Source organism: Mycteria americana, chromosome 1 (genome assembly GCF_035582795.1).
Source record: "Mycteria americana isolate JAX WOST 10 ecotype Jacksonville Zoo and Gardens chromosome 1, USCA_MyAme_1.0, whole genome shotgun sequence".
Lineage (NCBI taxonomy): Eukaryota > Metazoa > Chordata > Aves > Ciconiiformes > Ciconiidae > Mycteria > Mycteria americana.
In genome coordinates this window covers 90,862,864-90,876,223 of record NC_134365.1, presented here as the reverse complement: position 1 = coordinate 90,876,223, position 13,360 = coordinate 90,862,864, and the positions used below count along the sequence as shown (strand labels likewise).

Here is a 13,360-nt window from a genome sequence, read left to right as displayed (position 1 = left end):
CTTGCAGTGATGACCAAATGTTCTGCACTGCTTTTGGCAAAATAACATCCAGATCCTTCATCTTGTGCTATAGGTTAGTAAATTCCACACACAATTACTTCCCCACCTTATTCTGTGTGCAGACAGCTACTCTGTTTTGGGTTTTGTTTGTTCAGTGTTTCCCCCTGCCTTTCCCCTTTCATCCCGAGTTTGAGCCTTATATTAAACTTCAGGTGGTGGGTTTATTGAGCATGTGTAAAGTATCTTCCCTCTCAAGGCTTGCTGGCCACTTCTAAGACCAAAGCACGAGTGGCACCAGACCTGACAGGTGCCACCATTCAACAAAGTTCTGCGACTCCATCCTTAAGAAGGTTGCCAAAACAGCTTAGAGCAACGGTCTACACAAGTTTTGCTGTGACAGTCTTTTTTTCTGTAGATGCTTTCTGTGAAATGGTAATGATTTTGCTGAAGCTTGCCCCCCGCCATCCCCAAAGAAAACAAAACAAAACCAAAAAAAAAGCAAACAAAAAAACCCCTCTCAGCCTGAGGAAAATGTTGACTGTAAGTGATGAGATCATAAGAGATCAAAACCTGATTTAAAAGTGCAACTGAAAGTAGTCCTGTAATACGAATAACATAGTGACAGACAGTGCTACAGAAATAGATAGGAAGTGCCAGATAACAGAGACTTATTTAAAAACAAAAAAGGCAAATTTGTCTCTATAGTTGTAACTATGTTTAATAACTGTTTTTACTTCTGAATTTGAACTTTCCAGTAGTATCTTACTAGTCTCCCTCTTTTCCTCCTCATTATGTATGCTTTTCTTCTGCCTGCTGCCACACTTGCTACTCACCTGTTTCTCTTTTATTTCACGTTACAAATGCAATCATCAGTCCTCATATAGGCTGTTTGCCTTTGCCAGGTTGAAGACCTAACCCTTATTCCAAGCCTATTGGCTATTTTCTAATCCATCAGTGTTTTGCCATTCACAACATCTTTGTCAGAAGAGGATTTTGATTACAGTCTTCTGAGAAGACTGACTAGATTAACTGGCTCTCTTATTTACAGTTTTATTAGTACATTCTGAGAATCACAGGACATGAGATGGATGAATCAAATTTGTTTGGGGGGAACTAAGATTTGCTTGCTTTTGGTACCCTGAGTTTGAAGGACCAGCTCTCAGATGTATTGCAGGAAACCCTTTTCCTGTTTGTCTCTGAGCTTCTGTCTGTGATGAGAGTTCTGGTCACTGGGTTACTTCAGACAAGAGAACACATCTCGTTCCTGTGATCAGAGTTTTTCCTTTATTTATGCAACTCTCCTTATCATGTTCCTCGCTCTTTTTCTGAAGCCAAAGTATCTTGTTGTTGGCACGGGTAAGAAATAATAATACAAGAGAGAAATCAGCTGGCTTCATGTTTGTGCTACTACATGCTCTGGAACTGGGAGGAGCTCTTAAAGTTCTCGGCCCAAGAGGGAGGAAAGCATGAAGCGTGTCCTGCCATCAGGGTTCTGCATAGAAAGACAGAGATGTTCCTTTCAGCTGATTTTCTGTAGCTCTCCACTTCATCACCAGTTTACCTCTAGAGCCTACCACCCAAAGCCAAAGCTGGTGAATACTAAAGGCAGTTGTCCTGTGCTTTGACTCTACACTGCCTTGCAGCCATGAACTGTAGCCAAGGTTCAGTGAGTGCGCAGAGCAGCAAGCAAGACGTCTATCTTTCGGGTCACAGAGAAGGTTGAGGAGGGAAGCAAAAGAGATTGAGAGGGCGAGTAAGAGATGACAGTCAAGAGTGTAAGAGAAGAATCTAAAGTTGCAGAAAGTGATGGGAGAAGCCATGCGTCCCACCTAAAGCTGGGGATGGGGAAAGGATGGGCACAGGGCAAAGACACGTCCTGCTGTTCTGGCAGGCTTGAGATAGGTCTGCTGCTGTAACAAAACTCAGAAAGAGGGCCTACGTATACTTATACTGAGCATATATGCTTATGAGTTTCCCTTTCCAAGCTTACCTCCAGGTCCAGCAGTGTTTCTGATTGTTTTATAGAGGCTTTATATCGACAGCAGATACAGGGGAAGCAGAAGCATCCAGTGACAGACTGGAAGGGAGGAGGACACTGACTCTGTGTTCAGGTTCATCAGCTGCAAGTTGGTCCCCCTTGTAATGCTGAAATCTGCAGCAGAAGAAGAGTGAGAGGCTACCAGAATGGGGGAGCGCAGCAGGGAAGGCAAAATGAGTATGTATATTTATTCCTCCCCATTTTTCTGAGTATTGATAAAGATAGACCCTGCCTCTTGTGCTGGAGACCGACTGCTATGAAGTCCCCACTGTAGAAGAGCTATGACCCTTCTCATGTAGAACAGGAAAAGATATCCAGGCTTTTTGGAAAGTTGGCTTTCCTGTGAATAAGATGGCCTTTTAAATAAAGGGTGTGGGCTGGAGTCAAAGAGATTGTCATTAGTAACAGCTAAAGGGGCCTGCTGGTTTGGTACACAAAAGGGATCTAAGTTGAACTAGCTAAAGAAAGTGTCAAAAGTTGAGGGTTTTGGTTGTTGGTTTGGGTTTGGTTAACATTCAAAGGAATACATTCTTTTGAAGTGTATCCTTCCTTCCTTCCCATTCCCTGGCAGTTCTGTCCCCTGTGCCAAGGGGGCAATCGTTACCATGAAAAACATCTGAAATAGCAGGACCAAACACAGACCCTTTCCTTCATCCCAGGGACAGAGAGGGAGGTGCTTGGATTAGCCACGGATTTCAGTTCCTTCCTTGACTGACACAGGTGCTGCAGGAGCCCCCCGACACACACAGGCGCACTGTTTAAACCCTCTTCTCCCCCGCTCCTGTGGTCTCTGCGTGGTGTTAAACGCTACCTGTCACTTTGATGTTGCCTGTAGCCTTGGCAATGTTGTTTTCAATCACGCAGGTGTAGGTGGCGTTAGCAGTAATGTTGTGCAGAAAGGAAACCACTTTCAGAGTGATGTTTTCAGCGTTCAGCTCGTAGCTGGTGTTGGCAACATGAGGTAGGTACTCCCCAGCGTCGCTGTAGGCTGTCCAGCGCACGGCGGGTCGAGGGAACCAGCGTGGTGCTTCACACTGCACCATGTCCCCGCTGCTGCTGTTCTCCACATGGACTTTGGGGGTGCTGAAGGCTTTGGGAGGGAAAACAGGGAGAGAGTCAGAAAACAGCAAATGTCTAGGACTGGGCGTGAAACACCCAACTGCATCTGCCAGTCAGTCCCAAGTATTTCTAGAGTACTTGCTGCTCAGCATCACAGGTAGCCAAACCAAACGCTGAGGGTCAGAGGTCTGTATAGGTTGTGCTACAGGGGGATGACTACAGGGGACCTAAAAACTCCTAGGACAAGGCAGTCCCATTTGACAAGATCTGTTGAGGTCATGGCACAGCTTTAGTGTCTAAGTAATTCTTCTTAACAATTACAAGCTGGGTCCCAGGCTCATAAACTAAGCATTTCCCAAGAGCTCCTGGACATCCAAGCTCCCAGAGGAGACTGAGCTCAGGGTCTGGCCAGCCTGAGACTGCCCATGTCTGCCGAACACCCGGCTTGCCCAGGCAGGAGCTGCAGCTGGCACAGCTCCGCTCACCTCTGCTGAAGGCAGGTGGCTGAAAGGAGGCACCTGCTATTCTCGGCAGGGAGAGGCATGCCAAAAGTGATTGCTGTTATCAGAGGCCAGGGGAAGGGGAAGATGACTCACCCTCTCTGCTGACTGAGAAGGGAGCCTGACCAACACCTACAGCTTCGTGTTGTGACTCTGACGCTAAATGGGGCTGCAGCCAAGGGAAGCTCTGTCTGCACCTGCTGAGGCTGAGGGCAGACTAAGGTGTGGCCTGAGCTGCAGGATTTACACCAACATCCCTGGATTAAACGAAACGTTTGAAGCCCATTGCAAACTCAGCTGTGTTTTAAAGCCAAGGCCATCTCAGATAAAACTTTCTTAGTCTCAGTCTCCTAGAAAAAGATACCTCAGTACATTCACTGTATTTCTTACATGCACATAGGTGAAGAGCAAACAGCAGCTTTTTAGGAGAGCAGAGTTGACTGATTTCAATGGAAATAAAACCTAATACAGCATTTCACGTGTTCTCTCTAATGCCTTTTCTGTGTGGGTTACCTTGAACATCAAATCAAGCAACACAAAATCAGGCAGGTTCACAAGGTTTCAGGTAAGGGTAGGAGACCAATTCCCCGTGGGACTTAAGCATGCCTCAGACGTGAGCCAAAGCCCTCTGGCCTTGCGGTTACCTGCCGTAGTCTCAAGCAGTTCTTGCATCCTTGCCATTGCACGATAAGGGGCCTGTGAGCCCAGCAGCCTTTTTTTCACTGCTTGGGGAAGTGCTTCACGTAGCAACAGGGCAGAAAACACACTTTCAATAAGAAATGGGAGACTGTGTGAAATGATGCTGGCCAGATGTTCCTGTGACACCAAGTCTCATATTACCTTTCTGTCCCAAGACAGACTCCCTGTCAGTGACATGGAAAAGTGTCTGCATCTCCAAGACATCTGTCACAAGCTTCTGCACAGAAGCTGGTGCCCACCTCCTGGTGCTTTGGCTCTGCTGGGCCAAAGGAGGAGACTGGACCTGCAGAAAAGCAGCCTGTCTCATTCAAGAGCTCTGCTGGTTACTACTGTCCTGCCATGACTGGCCTGAAGCACAGAGGAACCCCCCCATGCTGCCAGTACAGCTGGCCTCACCACATATGCAGTCACCCGTCCTAAAACTGTCTTTCCTTGACCTGGAGACGTCTGACAGTTTTTCCTCTCCCAATTTGAGCTGTTGGGCAGCAACACCGGTCGCAGTGGTGAGGGAGAGGGTGCAAAGACTGCAGTCTGCAGGAGACCCTGAAGTGGTTCATCTATCAGTCCCCAACATGAGGTGACCCTTTGGGAGGTGATTTGTTACTGCAGCCAAAGTCATCTCACTGGAAGAGTGTGAAGACCTGGTGGTTTCTAGATCTCTCCTGGAGGACTGACTCCCCAACATTTGGAGAGCCGTGAAGATTTTTTTTTCCTCCTTTCTAACCATTCTCTTGGCTACCTTAGAAATATTCCCTGGAAGGTCATGGACCCACTCTACTGTGCCAACCCCTGAGTTCAAGGGATGTGCTGGGACCTCAGGGGTGCCAGGAAAAGCCAGCCAGAGAAACACTAAGACCACCTACCTGTGCCGGCTCACGTTATCACCGTTGTATAGTTAGTGTAACTCACCACAATTTCATTAGAAAGACCCAGAGGTGACACAAACAGGTGAAACGCTGCTGAGTTCAGTGGAAGTGTATTGCTTTGTGCCAGCGGTGAACATGATGGCCAAGCCCAGAGGGTTCAGAAGAATTAAGGACCCACAAGTGAAAATTCAGCAGTGGCTGTGCATGTCTTAAGGTTGACTCATAACAATGTAAACAATTAACTCTAGCAAATATGTAATACTTAAGATAACTATGATATAGGCTGTTTGTTGCTTTGATAGCCATTTTGAAAAACTGAATACATTAGAAAAACAGAAAAAAGATATTAAATAGGCTATAATTTTTACTATGCAGCATTTCTCCTGGCTGGAAATATATCTTAATCTAGACAGAAAAAGCTATCATTTTATCTTTAGTAAGTATAAAATCTGAATCTTTATAAGATCAATTAGCTAATCCCATTCTTAGGGGCTCTTTATAGTTAGTTAAGTATCTGGTAGACTACGTGTGGTAAATAGAAGAAAAAAGACAACTGAGTGCATTAAAATAATAATCTTTTCTGGAACGAGGATGTGGAAAGAGTGGGTAAGGCCATAAACACCTCTGGAAAAAAAAACAAAAATACCGCAGTCCTACTCAAGGGTGCAAGGCTCGATGGTGGGTGCTGGAGGAGTTGGTGCTGCTCACACAGCCTCTAGCATCGGCATAACCACAGGTAGGTCTAACTGAGCCACATTAGCCTGCGTTTTGCAGCAGGATTTTCTTTCTTTTACCCCTCACCTCCCGTCCTGTACTGCAGCACTGCCGCTCCGCTCCCTCTGGCCGTGGTGACAGAGCACCGGTAGGTGCCGGCATCAGAGAGCTGCACGTCCCTCAGCTCCAGGGAAGCGTTGCCACCGATCACCTGGTCCACGAACACCGCCGTGCGGCCCTGAAACGACGCGTCTTGCTCTTGCAGGTGGTCCTTTCCTCCTTTAAACTCGTGAACCAGCCCCGCTACTCCCGCCTTGGCCCACCGGATCACTATGCTGCCCATCTGGATGTCGGGCTCAAAAGTGCAGCCCAGGATGCCACGCTGGCCAATGTTCCCTGGAGATGTCAGCGCCGTGACGCTGATGGAGTGTTTTCCTGCAAGGACAAAGCAAGGCAGCATGAGGAAGGCGAGGCAGTGAGCATGGAGAAAGGCCAGACTGCCCTGCAGCTGTTGTGCACCGACCCCGAGGCTGAACGGGCACTGGCACATTGCAAGGACACCAGTAGCAGCTACCAGTGCTGCTAGCAGAGGTCAATTCCCATTGCTTATATACCAAGATAAAGCACAGGAGCATTTCTTTAGCAGGCAGTCTGCTTCAAAAAGTAGCTCCTTTTATTTGAGAAGAATTTGCATAGTGTTTTCTTGCTTACTTATATGTATCAGTGATTTTTCTCTTTGCAGCTGCCAGAAGAGCGTGATTTTTGTGTCTTGTCTTAGTTGGGATCTCCCTTTATGCAATATAAATGTGATTGCAAGGCATAATGCTGGCAGAGAAGTAGGAGGCTGCTCTTTCGCCCTTACTGGAATCCAAACTGTTTTCTTTCATTTACGAAAAGTCAGCATTTCTCTTCCCTGGGGACACAGATTGCTTCTCAAGTCAAATCCTAAGCAGTGAGCTTGAGAATTAGCTCCTTCCCGGGGCCAGGTCCTCTTTCCCATGCAGCCTTTCCCTAAGCATCCCAAGGAGGCTGCATTTTGGCCAACACCAAAGCAACACATTTTTGTTGAAGGAGCAGGGGAATGTGCCCCATCCTGACAGATGCTGCCCAGCTTCGCAATAAATACCATCATCTCCTCCTATCTGGGAGAAGGAGCACAGTAAATGCAGGACTTTCTGTATGTGTAGGTTTAGGGCTCCAAGCCCAAGGAAATTTCAGCTAACACAGCACTACATCTCCAGCAGCACAGGTTGTGCTATACTTATTGGCCCCTTGCCTCAGCTGGCTTCCCATGGAGCAACAGATGGAGTTGAATGTTTCAGTTGCTAACACACCAGATATAACTAAAAACAAACAAACAAACAAAAAAAGCCCTAATTGCTGCTGTGAAAGCAGAGATCAGGTATTCACTTCCCAGGGCAAAACAGAGCTGCCCCACAGTGCCAGGGCTCACACATGCACAGCTGTAGCCTGGGACAGGCCCACTGACAAGTTTTCCCAGAAATTAAGAGCCAACACAGATTTCCTCACTCAGCTCTGAGTGCCAAGTGCTGGTGTCTTCTAATCCACCCTGAGCGTGCGTGCGTGTGTACGTGTGTGTAAAAAAATCTCTGCACTATTTAAAACCTACAAGAGCTCACAGTATCTTAGGAGAGCACAGCTCCTTGTGGTTTAATGCCATGGAGTGATACCTTGTTGAGAAAGGCCAGAACCGAAGTCGCCTGTGCAGTCTTAATTCAGCCATCTGGTATTTATAAAGCAAGCCATCTTGCTTTATAAAGCAAGCCTTTGTTAAAGGGTCATAGGTGGCACTTACACGCAAGATCACACCTCAGCCCATGCACAGGATGGAGACATGGAGGTAGCGGCCGGGAAGAAGTTCATCACCCCACCAGTAACAGCAAGAAATCTGAGCAGTCACATACCTGAGACACCAAACCCGATGATCAGGGCAATCACCACAGCCAGGATGATAATGACTATAGTCATGCTATTTGGGGAGAAAAGAAAGGACAACATTACCGCACAGCCCACCTCCTTTCACACCCTACGCCTACGGTGCACATCTGCAGAGCCGCTGGCAGGAAGGCAGTCGAGGCAGGTAAGCCACAGACCTAGAGCAAGGTGGACCAGTGAAGCACATGACCGTGGTAGTGATGAACACCAGGGCGAGCACTCACCATCAAAGGTGGGGGACCATGTGGCAGGAGGAGAGGAGACCCAGGTTTTGCCTTTGGAAGAAGGCAGCAGGTCCAGTGGAGGATATTCCTCTCTGCATCCCCTGGTGCATAAGCAAGCCAAGCAGTCCCTGCTGGCACTTGTGAGGGATCAGTTGCCCAGGGAGGTGAACAGAGCACTGAGGCAGGCTCCTGACCCCAGGTGACACCCGGTACAAGCCAGGCAGTGGGCAGGAAGGGGGCTGGAAACAGGGCCAGGTCTGTGAGCTGGCTGGTTTGGGGATGCCCCATGTGCAGATGGATAAGTGGCTGTCAAATGAGAAGCTGAGGAGAAGACGACCACTTGCCAAGCCACACAGGCAGAGCAGCCCCAGTAGAGGAGGTGACAGGCAGCACGGCATGGAGCAGCACAGCTTGAGCCTTGCTGAGCGCAACCCATCTCCGGCACAGCCCCGGCTCAGACAGACCTGTAAGTGTGACCTGGTGCAGGTTCCCACCACAGCTGGTGGAGCTGTCACACACGGTCCTGCATGCACTGTCACATGGACTGGGGGTTGTGGCATCAACCTCAGCTCCCCACTGGAGCAATCCCTGAAGCAGCTCCCCACAAAACCCCACAGATACATCATGGGGCGAGCAGCTCATGCGCTCATGCCCAACAGTCTCACAGGCTTGCTGGGCTCAGCCCTGCTCAGGACTACCGGAGGAGAAGCTCAGAGAGCCACAGGAGGTCCTCACGGGGGACTTTCCCCCTTCCCCAAGCCCGGCAGGGCACTGGATGGAGCTGTGCTGCAGGAGGCACAGGCACAGGCCATGGCCACCACACCAGCATCCGGGGCTGCCAGTCCCGAGCTTGTTTTGCCCCGTTGTACACAGAAACTCCCAAGCTGCCTCTTCCCATCTCATTCCCAGGCAGGACCAGGCTGCAAGATGTCACAGCCCTCCTGCCCACACAAAAATAGCTGCTCTGCTTCAGCTGTGTTCACTGGCTTGCAGCACACTCTTTCTCAACACATCGGGCACCCTCCCGCACAAGAGCCCATTGGTGTCCGTACAACTCCTCCCACCATTAACGCGTGTTTGCATCAGTTACTTGCACAATTGCACCTCAATCACCGCAGATGCCAGGATTACGGGGCTGATATGGAGCTCTAAGGAGTTGCACCATGTGAACAAGCCCCTCCTGCAGCGAGCAGCAGGGATGGGAGAAAGGGAAGATGGCTTGAAAGAGGGGAAGGAGAGGAGGGGAGATGTTGCAGAAGGTCTGCTTGTCCTCCCACTGTCTCCCTTCCATCCTCATCCTTAAAGCCAGTGGAAAGTTGTCTGAGGGAGCCCTGTCTGCACATGCCAGCATGCTCAGGAGAAGGGATCAGAACTGTGTATTTCATCACGAGTGTGCCATAAGTCCATATAAAGGTTCATACGAGTCCATATATACATTCACATCCATACCAAGCCCCCCCTGCCTAGACGCCCTCAGAGTTGGGAGGTGTCATGCGTTTGGCTTCCTTCCCATTCTCACCAGCTTTCACTCGAGACCAGGGTGGACAGCAGTTCTCCACCAGCCCCCTCCTGGTGCCCTGCAACTGCAGTCACAGCTGACCCCACTGGGGAGGAAAGCAGCAGATATCCTCCAGCCACGGGCATCAGGCAGACAGAGACCCATCACCAGCCACCACCTCCCCTGGGAGCCTGCGAGATGAGGACTTTGTTGGCTCACGCAGATCCTGCAGCATGACAGCTCCCGGTGGAGGCTTGTCATGTCCCACAGGGCTCAACCCCAAGTCACTCGGGGTCTCGGCCAGGCTCACTGTGGGACAACGCTGTGCTTTCTTATTCCAGGACAGATACCAAGCCTTTTGCACATGCTGAATAATATCTACCTCCTTGAGGAGCTCCACCAGTTTCTACAGAGCTGATCTCAGAGCAAGATAGTTGCTGTAAACTCAGCCAAGGTTGCCATGATCAGCCTCAGCTGTCACACTTGGGAAGCACAGGCTTAGACCCAGAGCACATATGCCTGGAGGAAGTGGCAGCCATCCCGTCTCACAGTGGCTGTGACACCCTCACGCCTCTAGATTAAAATCCTTCTTCCCGAGACTGGGCAGGGGAGAAATGGCTGGGAGCCGAGGGATGCTGCCTGCAGGTTATGGAGGATTTCATGAATAAATGCCAGAGGGGGTATGGCAGGGGACAAGCAGCCTGGATGCCCTCCTGTGCAGTCCCTGAATGATTCAGGTGCCACCATGCTTGCCCCCAGTCCTCAAAAGGACCCTCTGGCCTGAACACCACCTCTGCCTTAGCACCGTGCCAGGCAAAACCGTCATCAGCTCGCTCACAGACAAACGCAAACCAGCACTAACAGGCCAGCACCAACACTTTTGTCCCCTGCTGGCGCCACCTGCCCCCATAGCTGCAAAGCCTCGCTAGCTTTGCATCCAGAGATGCAAAGCACCAGAGAGGTGCTTCCCACCCCTGGTTCAAGGCAGCAGCAGGGCTGACAGAAAAATCTGCTTATTTGTTACAGGGGAGATGGCAATTTTGGGTACCTGGATGCCACTGCCCACTTCAACACCCCTTGCCAGGGACAAGGGGATATCAGGCCCTTTGGAGTTTCCTCCACAGAAACTGTAAGATCCAAGAATCACAAGGGCCTTAAAAATATTTGCCTGTGAGCCCCCTGTGCGTATTGAGTTGATCTGGAGTGCAGGGTGAACAAACAAGAGGAAGCTGGCAACCCAGCCACATGCTGACGGTAGCTGTGTTTCACAACAGTCCAGTCCAGCAGTTCAAGCAAAAAGCAATTTTCTGTGCATCAGCACCCCTCATACTTACAGCATTTCAGAGGCATGGAAACTGGCTGATGCAGATGGCTGGGGCTGCACAAGTCAGAGCCCTGACACTGCCCTCGGTTCACAGCAGCACTTTGGCAGCCTGCAGGATGCTGCTCCACACATCCTACCCTCTTTTCCTTGGTCCCATTCCTGATCAGCCAAACAGGGTTTTGCCCGCAGCTCTGCGCAGCCTGAATGCTGCTGAGCACAGGAGACAGAGAGAGGCTCGCAGCCCTGCCTTGACAGGCAGCAGAGGCTTAATCCTCCTGATCTCTAGCTCCATGCAGAGTAAGCTTTCCCTTGGGAAGGGGCTTAGAGGTGTGAGGATCAAAAAACCTGGAAGATTAAGAGATTGAAGGTCCCCTGCCTTCCTCCTTATATCAAAGCTTACTGTGGAAAAGAAATAGCATGGCAGGGCTAACCCAAAAGGAAGGGTTTTCCGTTCCAATAAGCAGTTAATGATTGCAGAGCTCAACTTTTCTCAGCGCCTCAATTTTATTGAGGTGTTTTGTTTTGGTTTTTTTCCTGAAAATCAATATAAATCTCCCACTGCTCCTCTGAAGCTTCCTGGAAAATTCACCCCTCTCTCTGGGCTATTTCTGCATTTCAAGATTAGCCTGAAGAAGCCAATGGCCTTGAAGAAGCCTGCTGCTTCCAGTAACCTGCTGCTGTCTGGCTGCACGCCACTGCCCAGGGCAGGCAGAGGTGCTGGCAGAGCCAGAGGATGGTTCTCAGAGCAGCAAGGGGTAGGCGTTCATTTTTTCACAGCCATCAGTTATTGCATTTCCCTGACAAAAGCCAGCTGGGCTGCCTCTTGAGAATAACAGAGCTGGTTATTACGTGCATTCCAGACACATGAGGAATACGATGCCCCATGGATATTTACACCATGTTATATTATGTCTACTAGTGATCTCACTTTCATCAGTGAAAAGGTGCAGATAATATTACTATTTAGTTCTTCCTTGATGCTCCATGTGAGAAAGCTGGAGCATGGCTCATGCATGAGAAGTCTCTTCTGTTCACATGTGGACTGTCCTTCTTCCTGCTGCTGTTCAGCTTAGGTGGGACAGATACTCGTAACAGCTGAAACCTTTTTCACAGAATAAATGCAAGCAGGGATGTCTCACACACCTCACTGGAGCCTTTACCTCCATCCAGCCTGGAAGAGCCCATACCTGGGATAAAGAGACGTAGCTTGTTGGTGGCTCTGTTCAAGCAGTCAGGTTTAGATGCAAGCCTGGTACACATTCATCAGAGGCTGAAGCAAGTTTGCCAACTAATTTAGCCATCTGGAGGGGGTTATTTGCAACTAATCAGGACATAAGGATACGAGGTAGATATTTTTATGGCCTTCCCCACAATGCTTCTTTTTCTGACTGTAGTTCACCAGGACTTGGTCAATAGCTCCAAAGGAAACAGGCTCATTGAAACAAGAGGCACAAACCAGTTTGCACATCTTCCCAGCTCTTACTCCTGACCCACACAGCAAGGAAGTTTGCTGTAGGACAGCTTTTGCCTTCCTGCCCACAGCACACCGATTGGATGGAGATGTAAGTGACTGTCTGAGGGCAGCAGAAGGAACACAGAGCCTTCCTCAAGCTATTGATACCCCAACATACAACAGCAGGAACACAGAGCCTTTCTCAAGCCATTGATAGCCCGACCCACCACAGCATTCAAATCTGAGGTAGCGTATTCCAGCCAGGCACAGTGTCTAGGACACACATTTCCATCCTGGCTACAGTTGATGACCTGCACATGGGTGTCTGACAGCTACATGGCCTTACAGATTGTGTAAAAGAAGCTGTACCAGTATTTAAGTAGCCTGGGTGAGTGCAGTATAGAGTCGAGCTGCAAAGAACTCCTGTCTTGAAAGCTCCTGGCAGCAGGGTGATACAGCCGAGGCATCTGGAAAATGCAATTCCCTCCCTCCTCTCTCCCAAAGCAGATGCAGATAATGCCATACCTCCAGAAAATGACCTGGCCTTGGGATGCCATGGTCACGGCACCTACGAAGACAGGCCAAACACCAGGTGCCCAAAGGTCTCACAGTGTTCAGCACAGCCCCTGTCCTTCGCATGATATATTCTCCTGGGCTGTCCTGCTTAAATAACTGAACTCAGCTAAGGAGTGGTGAGCCCAAGCAGTGAACTCTGAGGAATGAGGAAGCAGTGAGCATCTCAGCTCCCCCCACCAGGCCAGTCAAAAGCAGGGAGGCCTGGTTAGTCACTGGGACAACAGAAGAGACCTCCTACACCATCCATTAAAGAAACATGTCTGATTTAAAACAGAAAATAACACAGCTCATGATTTGGTAGCCAGCGAATCCTGGGGTCAGAGTGCAGCAGTCTCCCATGCGGATCCACAGCTCACTCATCACTGGTGGGTTGCGTTATATCCAGGACTAGCTCAGGTCTCCTTGCTGAAATCTAATCATGCTTTGGCACTGGGCACAGAGGTCGCACCTGCG

At 49.5% G+C, this 13,360-nt stretch overlaps 1 protein-coding gene across 2 annotated transcripts; it reads right to left on the bottom strand.

The window, feature by feature from the left end:
• Positions 1-13: 13 nt before the first annotated feature.
• VTCN1 (V-set domain containing T cell activation inhibitor 1) lies at positions 14-13,042 on the bottom strand. Of its 2 annotated transcripts, XM_075511943.1 has the most exons (6): positions 12,857-13,042; positions 7,802-7,866; positions 5,964-6,311; positions 2,850-3,128; positions 1,986-2,152; positions 16-1,336 (listed from the first exon to the last, which is right to left on the bottom strand). In XM_075511943.1, exons 1-5 carry the CDS (start codon positions 12,886-12,888, stop codon positions 2,031-2,033), a joined length of 846 nt encoding a protein of 281 aa, XP_075368058.1. In that variant the 5' UTR covers positions 12,889-13,042; the 3' UTR covers positions 16-1,336; positions 1,986-2,030. The 2 variants fall into 2 exon arrangements, with proteins under 2 accessions (XP_075368051.1, XP_075368058.1); XM_075511936.1 differs by having other exon boundaries at positions 14-2,152.
• Between the last annotated feature and the right edge of the window lie 318 nt (positions 13,043-13,360).

What these genes read in the sequence shown, in the direction of transcription:
- VTCN1 (XM_075511936.1), bottom strand. Translation starts at nt 12,888, where the DNA reads ATGGCATCCCAAGGCCAGGTCATTTTCTGGAG. An exon ending in GGCCAGGTCATTTTCTGGAG is followed by an intron (nt 7,867 to 12,856) that starts GTATGGCATTAT and finishes CTCCCCAAATAG; the next exon opens with CATGACTATAGTCATTATCA. An exon ending in GCTGCAGTACAGGACGGGAG is followed by an intron (nt 3,129 to 5,963) that starts GTGAGGGGTAAA and finishes TCCCTCCCAAAG; the next exon opens with CCTTCAGCACCCCCAAAGTC.